Source organism: Anomaloglossus baeobatrachus, chromosome 1 (assembly GCF_048569485.1).
Source record: "Anomaloglossus baeobatrachus isolate aAnoBae1 chromosome 1, aAnoBae1.hap1, whole genome shotgun sequence".
NCBI classification, from domain to species: domain Eukaryota; kingdom Metazoa; phylum Chordata; class Amphibia; order Anura; family Aromobatidae; genus Anomaloglossus; species Anomaloglossus baeobatrachus.
Window position 1 is genome coordinate 622,406,073 of NC_134353.1, and position 23,558 is coordinate 622,429,630.

General features: G+C 43.9%; 1 protein-coding gene across 1 annotated transcript in view; it reads right to left on the minus strand.

Moving 5' to 3' along the window:
• The window catches only part of LOC142245821 (hippocampus abundant transcript 1 protein-like), an 87,404-nt gene that overhangs the window by 40,986 nt on the left and 22,860 nt on the right, over nucleotides 1–23,558 (minus strand). The window contains exons 2-3 of the mRNA XM_075318796.1: nucleotides 17,216–17,311; nucleotides 15,771–15,833 (exon numbers count right to left, since the gene is read on the minus strand). Of these exons, the coding sequence (XP_075174911.1) occupies nucleotides 15,771–15,833; nucleotides 17,216–17,311 (159 nt within the window). The remainder of the gene's footprint in view (nucleotides 1–15,770; nucleotides 15,834–17,215; nucleotides 17,312–23,558) is intronic.

Consider the following 23,558-nt stretch of genomic DNA (forward strand, 5'->3'; position numbering starts at 1 on the left):
CAATAGAAGTGTCATGTATTAAGTTACATTCCTTCTGGGCTTATAAAGTCTTGTGGGCAATTCTACTCAGTGATTGACAGTCTTCCATGCAAGTATACCAGGCTAGTGATATCTGCCAGTCATAGGATAGGACCGCCCACCGGACTAGTTCTTCAAATGCGCATAATATGGCAAAGTATCTGGGTCAGATGCCACAAAGAGACCTGCAATGCGGTTAGTTAGTCATCACATCTGTAGTCAGGAGGATTTTAGCCTCATAACAGCCAAGCGGCATAAATTTACAGCACTTGATCCTGCGCTATTGGAAATCTAAGAGCAGGTTGGGGTGCTCTGCTGTCAGACCAGTAAGGAATCCTAATGAGAACATATTATTAAGTCTATTTCACCAGCCGCATACCTCTGTAGGATCTAGTGAACCCATGATGTGTGGGTGTCTGCCACCTTTATGCATTAGCAGAAATGCTGAGTCCCATCAGACCCAGATCAGCTCTACTAGCATTTGCTATGAAAACTAATAAGTTTATATATTATTATATACACAGTAGATCACAAAACTGAATAAACCCATCACATTATTGTCTTTTCAGATCTGAAAAAAAGAATTGTTGCTCTATATAAAAAGATGGCCTAGGCTATAAAAAGATTGCCAACACCCTGAAACTGAGCTGCAGTACGGTGGCCAAGACTATACAGCGGTTTTACAAGACTGGTTCCATTCAGAACAGGACTCGCCTTGGTCAAACAAAAAGAAGTTGAGTGCACATGCTCAGTGTTCTATCCAGAGGTTGTCTTTTCAAAATAGACATGAGTGTTGCCAGCATTGCTGCAGAGGATGAAAGGGTGGGGTTCAGCTCAAACCATACACTGCATCAAATTGGTCTGCATGGCTGTCATGTCAGACGGAAGCCTCTTCTAAAGAGGATGCACAAGAAAGCCATCAGTTTGATGAAGACACACAGACTAAGGGCATAGATTACTGGATTACCATGTTCTGTGGTCAGATGAGACCAAGATAAACTTATTTGGTTTAGATGGTGTCAAGTGTGTGCGGTGACAATAGATGAGGAGTAAAAGACAAGTGTGTCTTAAGGCCCAGTTACACACAACGACTTACCAGCAATCCCAAAAACAATGCGACCTGATAGGAATCGCAGGTAAGTCGCTGGGAGGTCGCTGGTGAGATGTCACACAGTCAGATCTTACCAGCGATGCAGGAACAATACAGGTCGCAGTAGAGACCTGTATAACGATCTCAGCAGTCACTGTGACCCTGTCACACAGTGTCAAACACAGCGATGGGTCCTGCCCAGCAGGACATCGCCTTTGAAGGAAATGGCCTGGACCATTCTGCAACGACCGGCGACCTCACAGCAGGGGCCTGATCACTGGTAGGTGTCACACATAAGATCGCTAACGGGATCGCTGCTGAGTCACAGAAACTGTGACTCAGCTGCGATCTCGCTAGCGATCTCGTTATGTGTGACGGTACCTTTACCTACAGTCAAGCCACAGGGCAGTATTGAAACATGATAATAGTTACTTCAAACACACCTCCAAGACAAATACTGCCTGGCTAAAGAAACTGAGGGTAACAGGACTGGCCAAGCATGTCTCCAGACCTAAACCCTACTGAGCATATGTGAGGCATCTTCAAACAGAAGGTGAAGGAGCGCAAGGTCTCTAACATCCACCAGCTCCATGATGTCGTCATGAAGGAGGAGATGATGATTCCAGTGGCTTCTGTAAAGCTCTAGTGAAGGCCATGCCCAAGAGAGTTAAGTCAGTGCTTGAAAATAATGGAGGCCACACAAAATATTGGACACCATATAAAAAAAATTTGATTTGATCTGGAAAAAAAAAAAAGCCTCATGGCTACACAAAAGTGGAGAGGTCAATTATGCTCAGTTATGACTAAGTTCTAAATCATTAAAATACAAGTTGCAGGGTTTTTTGCATTCTGCTCTGTTCCATCTGCTTTCTATTATTCAGTTTGTACACAGATACCATCCATAACGTGACGGGTATCCTTTAACCATATCTGGGTGATGCCACTTATGCACAGTTATAAGGAGTTCTATGCACTGAAATATGGGTATACATGGTCACATAGGGTTAAACACTTAGTCTCTGGTTCTTTCGGGCAGCAGATGTTCTACATTCTTTTACATGACTTTCCCATGTACCGTGTTCCAAGGAAAAAAGTTCAGGGAGTTCATGCCAACAAATTTAGCCTCCAGCTTCTGTATCATTGATGAGCTAACCTTCACCAGTACAGAGGCGTAAGGCCTCCAGAACAGACTATACATTATACCCTGCTTCCATAGACCGGAGGATCATTAGATAGGGCTATTCCCCTATTTATTACTTATTTCCCTTTCAAATGAGCGAGTCCTGTCACACACTGACATTGCCTAATCAGTGCACAGTTGAGGCACATAAAGGAATGCATCTCCTCTATTTTTAGTACATGCACACACTACGCCAGTGCTTACACCTTAAGGCTATGTGCCCACGCTGCGGAAAATGCGCGGATTTTGCCGCGGATTTCTCACGGAAAAGCCGCGGATTTCCTGAAAATCTGCAGCTCAGGCACTTCCCAGCCATTTCTATGGCATTTTGGAAATGCTGTGCCCACGCTGCGGATTTTTCCGCAGCGGATTTCGTGCGGATTTTGAGCCGGAAAAATCTGCAACATGTCAATTATTGTTGCGGATTTTCATCCGGATTTTGGCTTTAAAATTGGGGAAAAAAAAAATCTGCACCAAAATCCGCGGCAAATTCGCACCTTTGAAAAGGTGCGGATTTTGCGGGAAAGCTACGGATTTTGATGCAGAAAAATCCGCAGCTACATTCTCCCGTGGACACATAGCCTAAGGCTATGTGCCCACGGGAGCTTGATTCTGCGGAGTTTGCCGCGGAAAACCTGCAGACTTATCTGGATTTTCCAGATAAATCAGCAGGTTTCAGCAAGTACAGACACTCCCCATGTTATCCTACGGGACATGGGTAGTGTCTGTGTCCACGCTGCGGTACGTATGGCTGCGGAATATGCTGCGGATGTCCCGCAGCCGCACATAACTGCATGTCAATTATTCCTGCAGATTTACCTGCGGAAATCCCAGCGCTCCACTATGGAGATAGAGGCTTACCTGCCTTGATAGCAGACCCCGTCACTTTCTTCCGGTGCAGAGGACGTCACGGCAGTGGAGCTAGGAGCAGGAAGCAGGAGGTGGGCGGGGCCTGCACGAGCTCCGGTCATGTGACAGCCAGAGCTAGTTCAGGGCCGCCTACCTTCTTCTGCAAAGTGCAGACGCTGACACCCGGACAGTGAAGTGCTGCATAATGGAGGTACGTATGAACGCCCCGTTCACTCCAGCACTTGTTCAACATTGAGGATGCAGTGCCGAAGCCATGGTACTGTATCCTCAATGCAAAATGACCGCAGCATATCCGCAGGACATTCCGCAATAAAACCGCAGCATGCAAACAGAAAAAGTTGTGCTGCGGTTTTCTGGGAGCTCCTGCGGATATATCCGCAGGACACTTTCCCTCGAGGGCACATATCCTTATACATACACAGAGCTGCAGTAAGAGACAGCTATCAGCCCGTAAATTATTATAAAGGATATGCAGACCGCACTACTGTGTGGCAACATGAATAATAAGACATAACACAAATATAGAATTATGGGTAAACCCTATGAAGTGAAGGTTGGTCTATCCAAGTAAATCAAAGTCTGACAAGGTCATCCAAAAGTTGTAGAGCAATCCAGATGTGCAAGTATCCAAGGTCCCAATGTGTCAGCAATGACTGATTCCATGAATTCACTTCTCCATGTGTGAACACTTAGGTGTATGTTGCCCCTGCTGAAGTGGCCCGGCCGGTGGGGCTGAAACAAACTGACCGCAATCAAAAATGAGTGAACGGGTCAGACTGAGTGACCATTGAAACGCGTTGGAAGAAGGACTCATTTTCATCCACAGCAGGTGATGTCACACCATTTCGACAGTTCCCTCATTTTTGACTGCGGTCAGTTTGTTTCCACGCCACTTCAACGAGGACCACACACGCCTAAGAGTTTACACGTGGACAAGTGAACACGTGGAATCCACCATTGCTGACACATTGGGATTTTGGATACTTATACATATGGACTTCTATACAACTTTGGCATGACATCCTCAGACTTTGGTTTACATAGCTAGACTGACAAGAAAAAAAAAAACCGGTGCAGAGGTAACTCAATAAAACTTACAATTTTTTAATGTCAGTGTTTTAAAAACAAAAAAACAACATAGGAAGCGGCATTGTCATCTGACATGTTTCAATCACCATTGCAAGCTTAGTCATTTATGTAATTGGACATTAATAAATTGTACGTTTTCTGGAGTTCCCTCTGTTCTCGTCCGTTTTTTCTTGTGGAATTTCCTGGGTCATCAACTCTGTGGCAGAGCTATTTCAATGTACGGTGAGCGCAACTTATTGCCTTTTCCTGCTTTACCCAATAGATAGACCGACCTTCCCTATTCACAGGGATTATCCATAATTCTATATTTGTGTTATCTCCTATTAGACATATTACTACACAGTAGCACAGTTTGCACATTTTTTCTGATCTAGAATTTTGTTTTACTAAATAAAATCAAAGACTTATAAAAAGTTATCGGAAAAATTTTATGACCCCTTTTTTCTTATTTTTTTGCCCATCTTGCCAAAGATTCTGTTAACAACACCTAGTAGTAAGTGATACAGCAGGCAGTTGAACTTCAGATCACTGGAGACGTTCATTAAAAGCTCAATAAGCATGTGCTGTGATGTATGCAGAGGTCATCGTGCAGGGAGGGGGAGGAAGTGAGCTGTGATTGTCACCTATTAGAATTATGGATTTTTGTTATTATTATTATTATTATTATTTATTATTATAGCGCCATTTATTCCATGGCGCTTTACAAGTGAAAGGGTATACGTACAACAATCATTAACAGTACATAACAGTACATAACAGACTGGTACAGGAGGAGAGAGGACCCTGCCCGCGAGGGCTCACAGTCTACAGGGAATGGGTGATGGTACAATACGTGAGGACAGAGCTGGTTGCACAGTGGTGTACTGGACTGAGGGCTATTATAGGTTGTAAGCTTGTTGGAAGAGGTGGGTCTTGAGGTTCCTCTTGAAGCTTTCCACGGTAGTTACACATTATCCTAGAGGTCGGACCTCCAGTGATCACCTATCCTGCGAATAATGTATTTAGTGGGAAGAATCCTTTTATACTGGTTTCACACCTATTTTATAGTTGTGGTCTGTATTTCCTGACCCAAACTTTGCAGTGTTATATACAGTGCCATGAAAAAGTATTCATACATTTTTCAACAAACAAATGGATTTTATATAATATATCAACACTAAGTAGAAAGTATAGTTTAAGAAAATCTGTCACAAGACTTTTGCCACCTAACCTGAGAGCAGCATAACGTAGGGGCAGAGATCCCGACCCCAGCGATGCGTCACCCACTGGGCTACCTGGTGTTGTCTCGATAAAATCACTGTTTAACCAGCAGTAGATTATGATTAGAGGACTACTTGGCGTGCTGCAGGTAGTCCAGCATATTCATGAGCTCTGTATAACTGCTAGATCTGCAGCAGAGAAAACATTGATTTTATCAAATTGACAGCAAACAGCTCAGTAAGTGACACATCACTGGAACCGAGGTCTCCGCCCATACACCACGCTGCTCCCAGATGGGGGAGCAAAAGCCCGGTAACAGATTCTCTTTAAGGCAGAGCTCACATCAGCGGCATTTTGCAGCAAAAAGTTATCTAAATAAAGTCATTACAAGTCATTTTAATCCTCTCCGATTATCATGAGAACATCTGAAGTGAGTTCTACAAAACATTAAAGGGAGTAAGTAAGCAGGTTTTATGTAAGTAAGCAGATTCTGAATCCAATGGTGTATCACTTCGATTACTGGCGACAGCTGTACTGACACAATCTGACTTTTTAGGTTTAGTCATGTAGCTGAGGTCTGGGATCTGTTCTAGCCCACAGGAGTGTCTCTATATAGATTGTAGATAGACAGTGAGGTCTCAATCACAGCAATCACAGTTAAGACTACCCTGCATGTGAGTGTCTAGTCCTGTAATGATAAGGGTTCTGCTGCTTAAACATAGCAAATAAACCAGATTGGGATAATAATAATAATAATAATAATAATAATAATAATAATAATAATTTTATTCATTTATATAGCACTATTAATTCCACAGAGCTTTACATACATTGGCAACACTGTCTTCATTGGGGCTCACAATCTAGAGTCCCTATCTATAGGTCTTTGGAGAGTGGGAGGAAACCGGAGTACCCGGAGGAAAAAGACGCAAACACAGGAAGAGCATACAGACTCCTTGCAGATGGTGTCCTTGGTGGGATTTGAACCTAGGAACCCAGCGCTAAGGCTGCAGTGCTAACCACTGAGCCATCGTGCCGCCCATGTGACAAAACAGGTATGTCTGAACTTTGTGTTAACCCTTGCAGCATGCTGTCTTCAGCTTACATAGCAAAAACCTGCAGACAGATTCTCTTTAAGCATCAGTCTACTAGGAGTCAGAGGTCAGTGTAAAAATGTAAAGTTGTTTTTTTTCTTTTAATATAATGGTATAGAAATTAAAGAGACATGAGCATAAATTCTTATTTCATTTATTGTAATATCTAATAAAGTCAAGTCCTTAGTTGCAGAATGCAATATAGTTAAGAGAAAACTATTGAGGGAGAGGAAAGCCTTTTATAGGCACATGGAATGAAAAATTCAGCAGAACATGAAAATCTCTAGTACATTTTCCTGATCAGTAACGCGCAGAACTAAACAATCGAGAATGACATGGAACAGATCCCAGTGACAACATCTGTTAGCCTATTCTAGTTTATAGGAGGGTGGGGAAGAACACGTGGCTCCACAGCTGCTGCTGACCTGCACCCCCAGCAGCCATGGAAGAAAAGCAGGTCGCTGCCTCTCGTGCGCAGGCGCAAGAATCCTTTATATTATTACACTAGCAGAAGTAATTAATTCCTAGAACAGAGCTTAGCAAGAGCGCTATAATCAATGTGCCCAGCCATTCCCCTGCCTTGGCCTGTATAACTAGTTATGGCTCCGAAGCATTAAACCCTGTAAGTGATGCACTCACGCAGCGGGAGGGGAGGCTCAATGGAGGAAGGTAGAAAAAAAATTGGTTAAAAGAACTGAAGTCCTCAGTGGTTGATACCTTTTAATGGCTAACTGAAAAGATGGTAATAATATGGAGGAAGGTAGATCATTTTATACCTAATCACTTTGTGAAAACTAAGAAATGATTATTATACAGAATAAATAAAATCTAAAAGAATAATAAAGAAAATGGTAAAAGAGGCAAGGACATAGTAAGCAGAAACACACTGAGGATTTGTCATACAAAGCCAGGAGTGGGGGAGAAATACAGAAGTGGTGCCGTGTTTCTATTATACTTTCCTCTGATTGTGCCACTCCTGGTTTTGGCTACAAATACTGAGGTAAAAAACTTCCCCAAATACTGAATGTGTGAACATGGCCTAAGGCTGCATTCACGCATCCACTGTACACATCCAAGTGCTGCCCATTCTTTAAAAATGGACCCATAGTTTCATTGATCTGGTTTTAAAAACAAATCCATGTATGTGATCTGTGAGAATCAGAGCATGGTCTATTCCCATCCGCTCTGTAAATCAGCCTTGGACATAAAAAGTCTATGGGGACCTGTAAAGTATGAAGAGAAATACTTTGCATTTCAGTGTTGCACTCTTTATTTTTAATTAAAGGGAACCTGTCAGGTCCAATATGCACCCGGATCCACGAGCAGTTCTGGATGTATATTACTAATCCCTGTATACACTAGTATAGATAAAGGGATCTTTAGAAAAAGTATTTCTAAAGATCTTATACCATATGCTAATGAACAAGAGGACTAGTCACAAGGGCATTATCTTCCCTTGTCTAGTTGGCCCTCTTAACATGTTAGTACGACCCTGTGGGCATGCTAACATGCTAATGAACGCACAGTGTCAGAGGATGTTCGATCTCACCTCTCTGCTGCCACCACTGGTTTTCAGCTCAGTGCACATGATCAGAACATACCCAGACTTCCAGTCATGTGCACTAAACCAGTTAGAAACTGGGTAGCGTACACCTGTCTTCATAATGCGCATTACCGGAAATCCGGGGACTTCTGATCAAGCGCGCTAAGTCGAAAACCAGCGTCGGCAGCAGAGAGGTGAGAGCGATCATGCCTCTGACGCTGCGCAGCCATTTGCATGTTAGGTCGCCCTTCGGGCATGCTTACATGCTAAGGGGGCCGACTAGCCAAGGGATATAACGCCGTTGTGACTAGTCCCTGGTCTTATTACATATTATAAAGGATCTTTAGAAATAATTTTTCTAAAGATCCCTTTATGTATGCTACTATAGGCTGGGACTGCTAGTAAGGGATTAGCAATATGCACCCAGAACTGCTCACATAAGAGGTTCACATTAAGCATTACAAAAGAAAAATAAATGAATAAATAGAAAAAAAAAAAAAATTAAAAACAGTTTGCCTCCCTTAGTTTAAAGAAAAGAAAAAAAAAGATACAATACAAATGTAAAATGTATTTAATCAGTAAATTACTGACCAAATACTGATCTTCCGAACAGGGCCTTACTCGTCCCCAGGGAAAACTCTTCTGACGCCCCTTCTTGGACCACAAGCCAGGAAGTAGCATATAGGGCTCCAAAAGAGAAAAAAGGGTATATCTCCACAAAAGAAAGCCACAGATCAGAAGCCGTATCAGGGAATCACAGGGATTTTGGCAAGGTAAACTCTTTTTTTGGAGACGTAATACACAAGGGTTATCTAAGAAGGCGATTATACATCTGCATCTTCCAACATGCTCTCCCAGGACTGAGAATCAGCTCAAATTCAATATCTGCCAATTCATAAGACTTTGGATAAAGTAGGAACATGATGAACAATCCCACGTATGTTATCCAATAAACAAAATGGAAAGTAGGTGGAGATTACTCAGCTTTTATCCGGCAGTTGCCATAAAAAGCACATGTACTAGCCGATAATCAAAATGTGACCAACAACAAACCAGCTTGAAATATGAGTGCACGGCCTAGAATATTATGAAGTAAAGGCTATCGTACCGCAGTGCATATTTTATCATTAATGCGACTTCAGCTCATCCAACAAATCTATCAATTAAAGGGGATGTCCATTTGGCATGTGCAAAAATGTCTTATTTTTTTAAAACATCCCTAGAGGTTTTAGCCCTGAAATCCAAATAGTCTCTAGGAACGCCTGCTATTCCTCCTCCCAAAACGGTCCCATAATATACTGTAGGGTTCCACATTGATAAAGGCTAGGGATGGGCGAACCCCACGATGTTCAGTGTCAGGGAGCCTCGCCCCAACGTTTTGTAAAGTTCACGTTCGGATTCTGATAAAACGCGAACTTGCGTCTGAACACCAAACTTGACTTTACAGTTATATGATGGGGTGGGGGGCTGTAAAATAAAGAATATTGTTAATAAAACATTGTGATTATACATCCTGCAGACTGTCTCCCGCCGCTTCTCCTTCAGAGTATGATCATCGCTGTGCCGCCCGGTAACCAAAAGGACCTTCCGTGACGTCATAGCATGCAACCAGTCACGTGTGAATGTTGTATTATCTCATTGGCTACAGACTGGTCACATGGCTATGACGTCATGCTAGGTCCTGTCAGTGCATCTCGCCGGTACGCGGTGCTCGCCCAAGCATCTCAGTACTCCGTATACTCTGCGAGTGCCATGTACCGGCGAGATGCTCGGGCACATGCTCGGCACCCCATCCCTGCATGTCGGCGCTCTTTAAAAAGTCAGCCCAGATGCAGGGATTGGCTGACACAGCCAGTGAATAGCGGCGCCGGGAATCAGGTGATCGGAGATCACCGTTGCTATAGTAACCCGCCCGACAGGTTACTATGGCAACATTGGCAGTGGTGACGTCACCGCTTACCAACCCGCAGCCTCTGCTCACTCACTGAGTGATTAGACTGCACAGGGGAGCAGCGTCTTCCTCCCATGCAGTCCTGTCTGATGTAGCAGAGCTGAATGGGTTGAAGGAGAAAAAAGACAGAAGACCAGGATCGTGGAGGGGAGAGAGGGAGTAATAAACATGGAGTCTCTAAATGTGTGTGTATTTATTTCTATTAAAGTATTTTTTCTCTGTGTGGTGTTTTTTTTTTAACCCTTTATTGGACATTCTTAATGCCTGGAACAAACTTGCCTAACATTAAAAATCTCAGGCTTAATACTTGCTAGTAAAACAAAGCTGGCATTAACCCCTTCTAACCTCTCTTCTCCAGCATGCCACCCTGCACCAGAGCCGCTGGAAGAGTTGTATAGCGCCAGAAGATGGCACTTTTATGAAAGCGCCATTTTTGGGGCGGCTGTGGACTGCAATTTGCAGCGGGGGAGGGACTCAGACAGCTTGAGCCTACCTGCCCTACGGATTCCAATCCCCAGCTGCCTAGTTGTACCTGGCTGGGCACAAAAATTGGGCGAAGCCCATGTGTTTTTTTTTTGTTTTGTTTTTTTTTTTTAAATATTTCATGAAATTCATGGAATAATTAAAAAAAAAGAGGCTTCCCTATATTTTTGGTTCCAAGCTGGGTACAAATAGGCAGCTGGGGGATGAGGGCAGCCCGTACCTGCCTAGCATACAAAAATATGGCAAAGCACACATTTTTTTTGTTTTGTTTTTTGGCAAAGAAAAAAAGAAAAAAAAAAAAGTGCTTCCCTGGATTTTCCATTCCCAGCGAAGGTAACACCAAGCAGTGGGTGTTAGCAGCCAGTAGCTGCTTGGATTACCCTTAGCTAGCAATAGGAAATGCAGCGGGAGCCCACGCATATTACTACAGCAATGATCTGACGGACGCGGAAGCAGAAGCGCTGGGAGAGAGTCTGGAGGAAGCGTCGCGGGACCTTTAAGTATGATCATAATGTTTTTTTTTAATAACGTTCTTTTTTTTTTTAACAGCTCCTGGACCCTAACTGTAACACAAACGTCCCAGAAAGATCGTGTTCGGGGTCGTGTGCATGAACACCATGTGTTCGGTACGGACCCCAAACTTTACAGTTCGGGTTTGCCCATCCCTAATAAAGACGACACAGTAGACTCCGCATCTAAAGAGATCTACGTGCAATCGCATTATATTACACTAAGGGGTACTTTGCATGATGCGACATTGCTAGCCGATGCTAGCGATGCCCAGCGCGATAGTCCCCGCCCCCGTCGCACATGCGATATCTTGTGATAGCTGCCGTAGCGAACATTATCGCTACGGCAGCTTCACACGCACTTACCTGCTCTGCGACGTCGCTCTGGCCGTCGAACCGCCTCCTTCCTAAGGGGGCGGGTCGTGTGGCGTCACAGCGACGTCACACGGCAGGCGGCCAATAGAAGCGGGGGGGCGGAGATGAGCGGGACGTAAACATCCCGCCCACCTCCTTCCTTCCGCATAGCCGGTGGACGCAGATAAGGAGATATTCCTCCCTCCTGCGGCTTCATACACAGCGATATGTGCTGCGGCAGGAACGAGGAACAACATCGTACCCGTCGCTGCAGCAATATTATGGAAATGTCCGACACTACACAGATCACAGATTTACGATACTTTTGTGATTGTTTATCGGCACATCTAGGCTTTACACGTTGCGACGTCGTTACCGGCGCCGGATGTGCGTCACTTTCGATTTGACCCCGGCGATATCGCAGTAGCGATGTCGCAACGTGCAAAGTACCCCTAAGCGTCCATGTAATAGCCAATCCTAAAGCCCATGTGCTTGGACGATCCTACTCTGGAGCCCAGAATGAGGGAGGATCATACAGGACGGTACATGGAACAGAGCATAGGGTGACCCAATGCATTCTCACTATTATATAGCCTTATTTATTGATTACAGCATGTAATAAGGCTATGGCAAGTCACCAAGCTCAAATCTCCAATTATCTCCTGCTAGATCAGGGTATGACCTAACAAGTGGTCTTCTGGATGAATGGGCAAAGATTCCCATAGACACACTCCAAAAATTTTGTAGATCGCATGATGAGCAGTTCTATTTTTCTCAAATTTGGATATTTGGCCCTGGAGCAGTCTGGTATCAGTAAAAGGACTTGCAAATATATTTAGGCATGCTCATAGCATATCATAACGAGTCAGGCTGCACAGTGCTACTGAAAACAACAGCCCAACCAAAATAATGGTCAAGTATGAAGTGAAAGCGTATACATGTTATTTTTAAAAAAGTAGAAACTTTATTAATAATGATACAAAAAAATTTTAAAAAAAATATTTTTTTTTAAATTATTTTAATTTTTTAAATTTTTTTGAATCATTATTAATAAAGTTTCTACTTTTATAAAAATAACATATGTATACGCTTTCACTTCATACTTGACCATTATTTTGGTTGGGCTGTTTTCTGACTTGTCAGAAGGGTGTGTTTCATAAGGACAATTGATATTTAAATGCTCAGGGCTACTACCTGCTCATAAAATCTGAAAGGCATGTGATGGAGTATCCGGATATCCATTTCCAGGACAGCAGGTCAGCCTGGCCTTACGGGGTGGGGGGGACAAACGTGGCAACTGAATGGGCACCACTGCTTCTGATGGCCCGAGCACAGCAGACCCCACAGCCTTTGCCTGAACCTAAGAAAAGACCTGTATTCCTGAGTTTATGGACTGGCTCCTGGTCGTGGGCACTGTATGAGCTTACTGTATCCCTCCCTATATGACACCACCTTGCAATACTATATGTAATACAATAAGTAACAACATACTTCATTTTTTCCCCATTTTCCGCTTTTTTTTCTTCTATTTTACATTTTTGCTCTCCATTATTATTCTTATGGAATATAAAATCCGGTTACAGTCATCTTGATATTCCTCATGGCTAGGTGATTACGGAGACTGAATACCTCTACATGCTAATACTACTTTTTCCCCCATAGAAAAGCTGAAGCATATAATGAGATGCATTTGGCATGGAAGCAGAGAGCACAAGCCGATACATATGACTACGAGCTCGTCAGAATTAAAGTATGCCAACTATTTATCCTGGAGCTCCGTCACCTTTGAATACTTAATACTACTTATTAACAGAGTGAGGATTTCCTAAAGAAACATTCCACTCCACTAACGTCAAGAAGTCTTAAAGCGTACACTTACTTTCCAAGACAATTATTAGTGCAGGACTCTGCCGTATACATGCGATTTTTGCTGGGAAGCCGCAGTAAGTCTGTGCTGCGCGCTGCACTAAACTAAAGGGTGCGTTACACGCTGCGACATCGCTAGCGATCTGGATAGCGATGTGAAACGCCAGATCGCACATACGATTTGCCTAGATTGCACATAGGTCATTTTTTGTAGCGCCGGGCACATGTGCGATCTCGGCAATCGTATGTGCGATCTGGCGTGTTACATCGCTAACGAGATCGCTAGCACCGTAAAGCACCCTTTAGAGTCACTGTGCTACAGTCTTCAGCGTTGTGAGAACGCATGACGCGCACCTGCCCTGAACACAGCGGCCTAGTGGTAGTAGGACTCTACCTAATTTGGAGTAGCCCGCAGAACGGACTTAAGATCCATACTACAGATTATCATCAAAAATCGCTAATAGGCCGGGTCCACACAGGCATATAATTCATTGTAAAGTGTCATCCAGGAAATTCAGATGATCTTTTTCTCAGTTACCCGTGTGAAAACTGTTATTAAAGGGAATCTGTCACCATATTTTTGCTACCCCATCTGAGAGCAGAATGAATAATGTAGGGGCAGAGACCCTGATTCCAGTGATCTATAACTTAATGGGTTACTTGCCGTCCTTTTTATAAAATCACTGTTTTACCTGCTTCAGACCTAGCAGTTCTCTGAATGCGGAGCACTGTTTAACCACACCATACCAATGATTGGCAGCTTTCTGTGTACTGTTCATAAAGCAGCCAATCAGAGGTGTGGGCGGGGTTATGCAGAACTCGTGACTATGCCTGACTCCCTGGCAGCAGGCCTACTAGTCCTCTAATAATTATTATAATCGCCTGATGATAAAAGGGTTTTATGAAAACTACAGAAAATAACTCAGTAAGTGATACATCGCTGGAATCAGGGTCTCTGTCTCTACCTTATGGTGCTCTCAGATTAGGTGGCAAAAAAGTGGTGATAGATTCCTTTTGAAAATTTTCAAGACCATTTAAAAAGATTCCTACGTGAAAGAATTGCAATGTATCCATACAATCGGATGATATATGGTGGCTTGGTATGAAATCCGTCTTTTTTTTTTTGCAAGACCATAGACTTAAATGGGAGAGTCTCTTCCGATATACGGACGAAACTAATGCATACTGCAATTTTCTTTTCCAGATTCAGTTAGTAAAAAAAAAAAAAAAAAAAAAAGGCTCACATGCACTGCCCCATTGAATAACAGTGAGTGCTTCAGGCCAGGGCTGCACCGAGACACATTTCTAATGATAAAAAAAAAAAAAAAAAAACAACCCCTGCACTACTCCTGCCCTTATGTGTACATCAGGTAGCTAAAAAAAAATCTCAACAACATCGTTCCAATCAAGTGAGTCACTACCAGTATATTACTTTTATCACCACTTGTTGGGATTTCAGAGATTTTGCACACAGAGCAGTTCTGGATGTATATGGCTAACCCCTGCCTAACCGTCCCTGCATACACTAACATAGATAAAGGGATCTTTTGAAAAAGTATTGCTAATGAGCGAGGTCAGTAGCCCCAAGGGCGTTGCTTCCCTTACTAGTCGGCCACATTAGCATGTCAGTACTTCCCTGTGGACTTCCTAACATGCTAATGGATGGTAGTGTCACAGGATGATCTCACTCACCTCTCCACCGCCATCGTGTCAGACGCTGGATTTCGGCTCAGTGCGCATGACCCCGGAGTTTGGGTCATGCGCACTATGAAGCCGGGTGAACGCGTCCTGGCTTCAAACTGAAGTAGTGTGCCTGACCAAAACTCCAGGTTATGCGCACCGAGCTGAAATCCAGCATCAGTGATGGCGGCGGAGAGGTGAGTGAGATCTTCCTCTGACGCTGCGCATTCATTAGCATGTTAGCACGCCCACAGGGGTGTGCTAACATGCTATTGGGAGCGACTAGCCAGGGGAACTAATGTCCTTGAGGCTACTGCCCTCACTCATTAGCATACGATAAAAGATGTTTAGAAATACTAAAGCTCTCTTTATCTATGCTAGTATATACAGGGACAATTAGGAAGGGATTAGCAATATACACCAGGAACTGCTCGTGGTTCTGGGTGCATATTGCATCTGACAGGTTCCCCTTAAATTGACGGGGCGTCACTGCAGACGCCATGATGACTTACAACCGCTCCCTACAGTGAGACATCAAAAGGATTGACCACAACCTATTTGTATAAGGACATAAAGAATGTTTTCTCCATAAATATATTATGGATTTTATAACCAAAAGGTATGGCTCCTCCTGGCCCATGGTCCCCTACAATGATTTGTGCTTCGGAAAGATTTCAGAGATAACAGACTCCAGTAAGGAATGGGATTTGATCACTAGAGGAAAATAAAAACTTTTTACTACATAAAGTTAAGGTCTAGCCATGGCTTTAAGTACCATTATTTACTTTATGCTAATACAGAACATAATTAGGCAAGTATAAGAAGGGGGAGAGGTCCTCTTACCTTAACTCCTTGAATGAGACCATTCATTAGAAAGGTATGTTGGGGAAAGGTTTCATGTAGGACCTACACAAGAGAAAAACACAGATATCAGACTAGATCAGCTGAAGGGGTTTAGTGGTTACAGATGGTTAATTAGTACACCAGCTGAGCAAATGGGTTAGCAGGAATCTGGTCCACCAGCCACATCGGTCTTTGGTGACTACCAGATCCCCTGTGAAGCGCTTCCTACCTGTAGACATCCCAGTTCCTTGATATCCTGTCTCCTCTTATTTGTTGGTCCTGGCGCGATGTCACTGCTGTAACAAGACATGCGCACAACGTCGTGCCACAAGCACAGAAGAAGGAGCTGGGGATGCCGGCAGGTAGGAGGTTTCACAGGGTCTGTTCAGGTAGCCATAGTCAACTGACTGAAAATAATATAGCACCATGTGTAAAGGATCATAAATACAAGTGCTGTGTGAAGATTACCAGAGAAGAGACCAGCGTATCCAGAGGATGCATAGATGAAGAGGAGTACACTGTGTACAACCGAACTGTTCTGAAGACTCTTCTCTGGTAATTTACAGCAGGATAATGGCGTATGGATGGTTTTAGAGCACAAAAACTACTGATATGTTGCTTCCTGTGCACACAAGCATCCAAAAAGTGACGAAGAAAAAGTAGTCACATAGTGCAGCGTTGATTTGCTCGGCTGTTTCCAAAGCCCCAACCACAAGTAACTGCCCCAATAGACATAAGAAAACACCTATAAATGGGTTATCCAGGACTTTTTCTTTCCCTAAGCATTGTCAAGTACTTGGTAACTGCCTGTACAGCCCGGCAGCCAACTCTCCCGGCACAGAGAGGCCACAGGCTATTCTCTTGCCTCCTGTGACATTACATTGACAAAGCAGTTCCTTCTTTTCTGCTTTGTTGATGGGGTGTAACTCCTGACGTCATGCTGATTGACAGCCGGTTGCAGCTGCGTTAGACTGAGCCAGCTATCAATCAACATGACATTGGTACTCACGCCCCGTAGACCGAGCAGAGCGGAAGAAAACGAACTGCTCTGTTGACGTGACATCACAGGAAGCAAGAAAATCACCGGCAAGGAGCAGTTATGTGACCGCTCTGAGCCAGGAGAGATAGTCACCGGGTAGCAGAGGCAAGTAATCGGCAACTACCTGCCAAAGTGTTCAGCTGCATATGGAAAATGAAAAAAAAGTCCCGGATAACCCCTTTAATGCATATAGCATGTGGTGAATAAGGTGCATGAGGTGTTTATGGAGTGAAATGTAGAACAGTAGTGCAATCTGCAATAATAAAAAAAATGTGATTTTATATGTACATCATAGAACCCTTAGTTTATTCTTCCCACCGTGACGGCATAAATAAGCTATACAAAAGATATCATAGCAATGTACAATGAAGGCGAGAACACCACAGAATATTGAAGTAATACTCACTACAAGCATTGGCGTTGTTAACAGACCCCAGGCAAAAAATTCTAGGAAAATGACCACGACCGCATGATACACACTCGGCCTTCCCATTCCTTGTTGCTGTATTCAAAAAGAAAAAAAAAAAAAACATGCATTTATAAAGCGCTGTAATAAAATATACTCTTGATGGCTGTACAAACGATGAAATATTATACAATGCCTTGAAAAAGTATTCATACCCCATGAACTTTTCAAAAGTTTTTCACGGTACACAGACAAAACAATTATTTTATTGACATTTTGTGTGATCTATCAACAACATTACGTAATAAGTATTTGTGAAGCGAATAAAAAAATGATACAAAGGTTTTCTACAGATTTTAAAAATCTAAATCTGAAAATTGTGAGCTAAATGAGACTGGAGAGAGTCTGAACGGCAATTTACAAGTCTTGCCACAGATTCTCAATAGGATTTAGGTCAGGACTTTTACTGGGCCATTCACACATGAATATGCTTTGATCTAAACCATCCATTGTAGCTCAGGTGGTATGTTTGGTTCGTTGTCCTGCTGAAAGATGAATCTACAACCCAACCTACCTACAGCCCAGTCTCAAATCTTTTGCAGCCTCTAAAGCTGGGTTCACACATAGCGACGCAGCAGCGATCACGATGGGCGACCTGACCTAATCAGGATCGCTGGTGCATCGTTACATGGTTGCTGGTGAGCTGTCAAACAGGCAGATCTCACCAGCGACCAGCCCCCAGCCAGCAGCGACGCGTGGAAGCGATGCTGCGCTTGGTAACTAAAGTAAATATTGGGTATCCATTACCCGATATTTACCTTGGTTTGCTTATTAACCCGATGAGTACACATCGGGTTAATAAGCAAACCTTTGCTTATTTACCCAATGTGTAGTCCGACTACGTGTGCAGGGAGCAGGGAGCCGGCACTGGCAGCCTGAGAGCGGCGGACGCTAGTAACCAAGGTAAGTATCGGGTAACCAAGGAAAGGGCTTCTTGGTTACCCGATGTTTATCTTGGTTACAGCTTACCGCAGACTGCCAGACGCCGGCTCCCTGCTCGCTTCAGTTCGTCGCTCTCTCGCTGTCACACACAGCGATGTGTGCTTCACAGCGGGAGAGCAACGAGCAAAAAATGGTCCAGGACATTCAGCAACGACCGGCGACCTCACAGCAGGGGCCAGCTCGTTGCTGGATGTCACAACACATCGACGGGACGTCGCTGCTACATTACAGAAAATGGTGACTTGGCGACGGCGACAAAGACGTCGCTGCTGTTTGTGACACCACCTTAAGGCTATGTGCACACGTGTGCGCTCTGCACCGCCCACAAAAGCTCCGTTCTGAAGCGCCTGCAGAATTTGTGCGCTCTGGATGCTGCCTCTCCCTATAGACAGCATGCAAAGTGCACGAAAGAAGTGACATGTCACTTCTAAGAACGCACGCTTCGGGCAGCAGCCGAATCGCTGCGTTCTAATACGCCACGTGAGCACGTCTCCTGCATAATCTTCATAGATTGTGCTGGGGACGCAGGACGCATGCAGTTACGCTGCGGTGCAGATCGCAGCGTAACTGCATGCAATACGCACATGTGCGCACATAGCCTAACAGTTGTTCCTCCAGCATTGCCCTATATTTACCTCCATCCATCTTCCTGTAACTCTGTCCAGCTTCTCTGTACTTGCTGTGATATGAATTTTTTATTTCTTAATATTTTAAAAAAACTTTTCTTCTTTACTTTTTACTTTGTTAGCCCGCTTAGTTGACTTGAAACTGCGATTGTCTGATCGCCTCTACTATATACAATACCGTAGTATTGCTGTATATAGTAAAAATCACTGTCTTCTCTGATGCCCAACCACAGGCTGGACAACCCAAGGGCAATCACATGACAGGCACAGTTCATTCAGCCAGTCTCTGGCTGTCATGGCCGTCTGCTCCCTGCGATCCCCACAGGTCTCTGCAACAAAATAAGCAATAGAAATATGCAAATTATTGCATGTTTGCTCCTTCTATGCCTTTTCCACCTTTTTGATGCAATTTTTGTGTGTTTCTTTAGGACAGAAACGTTCGGATGTTGCACTTAAAAGGTGCAATTACCATTTTTACATGAGTTCGCTCAGGTTCCTCCAAAAAACTGCCCTAAATTATTGTTAAGTGGGAAAATGGCCTAAATGGTAAGAATATAACATTCTAGTCAACAGGGCGATTGCTCTTTATGGCAAATGAAATTGATGGGCCAACTCACAAAAAATACAGAATTGATACAGTTTTCAAAAAGTAATGCAGACCCTCTTTTAGAGACCACGGACTGACAACAAAGCTGTGTATAGATCCTTATGCCGTATATGCATCCAGCAGTATAAAAGAGATGACTTAAAAACCAGCCAATATACAATAATAATAATGAGACGACTCTGCTCATTCTGTCCCAGACTATACAGTAAAGCTGACCAAGGAGTTACAGAACTCAGCAGGTGACTGTTCTAATTCCTGGGTGAAAACTAATATTTTAAAAATGATATATTTCTCTTAAATATCTTAAAGAAAAAAAACTGATTGGAAGAAACATTGTTTATGATGTAAGAAGAATATATATAGGTCAGTGAATATACACACGTACGTTTCACCTGACATTCAGTGTACATAATGCCTAGCTTTATTGTGCTAAAAGATAGTGAACAGACTTTTTCCTGTATTTGACAAGTGAGCTGGTGGCAGCGTCAGCACCGGTGACGTGGTTTGTTGCTAAGCAGCAATTGTGACCTACAAAACTACCGTTCTGTTAGATATGCAAAGCTCTGTCAACAGGAGCGAGGTGGAGGAAATGTACGCACTTCACCCAGGTCCTCAGTGTGAACTGTGTCACCGCTTTGATCTTTCTAACTTCACATCAATACCAAAACGCAAATGATCAAAGGTATTCTGCAGAAGAAAAATCCAATTAACAAAACTTAGCCCATCGCACGGAGAGCAGTTTAGATACTGCGACATGCTGTCCTGAAATGTCATCCATGGACATGCCTGCTGTGTTCTGGACTAAACATAGCTATGGCCGGATTGCTGACATACAGCGGAGGTATGGCTACAGTGAACACTGGCCAGATTTTCTACATATTGAGTCTTTTCAATTACAAGATGGGAAAAAAGCCTGTGTAGCACTAACTGGCAGATTATAGGGCGCAGCGGCTGCAGCAGGAGATTTGCAGCCGGGTGCATAGGCTTCTGCTACCATTCCAGCTAAGTAGATTACAGCAGTAAATCAGGTCCCAGGCTCGCACGCTGCGCTCTGTAACAGGTTATGCTGGGGGAGAGCGCTCCACAAAAACACACAAGTGACGGAAGAAAATGGGAATTCATGGTGATGAATGGGAAAAGTCACAGCCTTCCCCAAGACGTATAAATCAGGAGCATCAAACATGATCCTTCCATTCACTTAATTAGAAAGCATAGCCCATCAGTGCCTGGCTGTAAATACTGTACTGCTCAGAGGACTTTATTTATTAAAGCTCTTCCACATGCTTTGTTCATGTTATGTGAAAAGTTGAGTTGTATTAAAGGGGATTCTCACTTTCAGGAAAAAGTGGACCTTTAAAGTAGCAGAGCAGGTAGTCACCCTAACCGGGTCCAGCGCCTCCTGTTCAGGTTTTGGCTGCAGTGGTGATGTCAAGTTGACAGCGCATATCACTGCTGCAGTCAATCATTCAGCTCAGCTATTCTGCCAATGTAGACTGCATGAGCCGCCAAGTGGTGATGTACACAGACTCAGGGCCAGGCATACCATTAGTACCACCTAGTACAGGGGCCCGAGACGTAATGGGGTCCACTACCACCTCCAAATCATGCATTAAAATGAGCTATTTGACTGCCATATACTGTGCCACCACAAGAGCCATCTTCTGTGTGCGTTCATGCACCAAAGTCAATGGTGCAACTAAACCACTATGACCCGAGCAGGTATTTTAGCCAATTTGGAAACTACTTCCTTGAAAGTGGAAGACCCCTTTAAAGCTTAATTCACATGACTGATTCATGCTGGTCTCTTGACACAAATTAACATGCTCCTGTATGCCTGAGGCTGTTATTTCTGGTCAGGAGACCTGTGGCATGTATGGGCATTGTGAGCCATACACAGATGTATATATTCAACCTGCCTGTTTTTTTTTTCTTTTACTAACCCCTTAATGTCCATCAATACACATAAAAATGGTGTCCATTATGAGGCCATATTCTCTCATTACTGTTTTAACACTAGAAGTCCCAGAGAGGGGTCATTTAACATTTCTACCTTTGGAACCCAGAGACGGGTCGAATGACCTGACGGATTTTAGCTAACTTCCCATAATCACCATCTTTTGTTCTGTAATTAAGGCCATTACTGTCGCACCACAGGAGGTCGTCGTTTTCCATTGAGTTTAGCCATTTAGTTTCTAGTTAGTTCTATTCAGTTTGGACTAAGGGTCATTTGACCCTCTTTCGGGACTTCAGGTGGGAGCTCGAAATTTCTGGGACTTCTAGTGTTAAAACGACAAATGGAAGTCAGTATACAGCGTCCACAGGGTCCCATGTTAGGGTACCGTCACACTTTAGCGACGCTCCAGCGATCCGACCTGGTCAGGATCGCTGGTGCGTCGCTACATGGTCGCTGGTGAGCTGTCAATCAGGCAGATCTCACCAGCGACCAGTGACCAGCCCCCAGCGACGCGTGGAAGCGATGCTGCGCTTGGTAACTAAGGTAAATATCGGGTAACCAAGCACTTGGTTACCCGATATTTACCCTAGTTACCAGCGCACACCACTTAGCGCTGGCTCCCTGCACTCCTAGCCAGAGTACACATCGGGTTAATAAGCAAACCACTTTACTTATTTACCCGATGTGTACTCCGGCTACTTGTGCAGGGAGCAGGGAACCGGCACTGGCAGCCTGAGAGCAGCGGACGCTAGTAACCAAGGTAAATATCGGGCAACCAAGCAAAGGGCTTCCCTTGGTTACCCGATATTTACCTTGTTTACAGCTTGCCGCAGGCTGCCAGACGCCGGCTCCCTGCACATTCAGATCGTTGCTTTCTCGCTGTCACACACAGCGATGTGTGCTTCAGAGCGGGAGAGCAACGTCCAAAAAATTAACCAGCACTGTGTGTAACGAGCAGCGATTTCACAGCAGGGGCCAGATCGCTGCTCAGTGTCACACACAGCGAGATCGCTAATGAGGTCACTGGTGCATCACAAAAACCGTGACTCAGCAGTGATCTCGATCTCGCTATGTGAGAAGTACCCCTTACTGACTCTGGAAAAGTGACGGCTCTCACCTCCACATATAAAATCCAGTGACATCTGTGCTCCCAAATCCAAATGCCCCTCTCCTTTTGAGCCCCCTATGCATAAACTGTAGTAAGCAAGCACGTGTGTGGCATTAATGTAGTGGGGACAGCGCACTTAATTTATGGGGTGCATGTCTCCAGAATCAGAAGCTGGCCACAATGACATCCCCTGAGTGGAGCAGGACTACACTTTTATATCTGTCTAGGGATGTGGCTTCAGTGAGGACCCAAATTATAGCAGACAGAGTGCTGAGGTTTCAGGAAGTCTTCTAATGAAGTATAACCCTAGTGACAGGTTCACTTATGTGCCCCATGTGTAAAATCACCTTAAGGGGGCTGTCTAGTTATGACAATTTATCAGCTATCCACAGGATAAGTGATACATTGCTGATAACTGGGTGTCCCAGCACTGGGATCAGCACCGGTCTGCAGAAGAAGCAGAGCACAGCACTCAGCGTACTCACAGAATGACCGGAGAGTATTCTTACAGGAATGGTTCAGACCCCATTGATCGGACCCCCACAAATCAATAAGTTGTTTAAAACTGCAAAATTCTTCCCTTCCTATTCGGCGGCAGCAGTAAAGTGCTAAAAAAAACCCTGAAGCCACTTGAAGCGTGGGAAAGCAGCTACAGCTCCTGCTCTCATAGGAGGTGCAGCAGAAACGAAACTACAAGGACGAGGCGAGGAGCCCCAGAGCAGCACAGTCACACCAGGGCTGTGGAGTCGGTAAGCCAAACCTTCGACTCAGACTCCTCAATTTCTCTTGCACCGGCTCCGACTCCGGCATATATTGCTTATAGTTAGGTGAAAAATTTATTGTAGTACATGAACATCAGACATTTAATCATTTTTATGATACAATAATCAAGATATTTGGATAGAACATAAAATATATTTATTGGATACAACTTTAGAACACAATAAACTAATAAATTGTAAATATGTAATACACTATGTAATATACAGTAGATTACATATATATCTTGTGTGTATATAAATATATATATATATATATATATATAT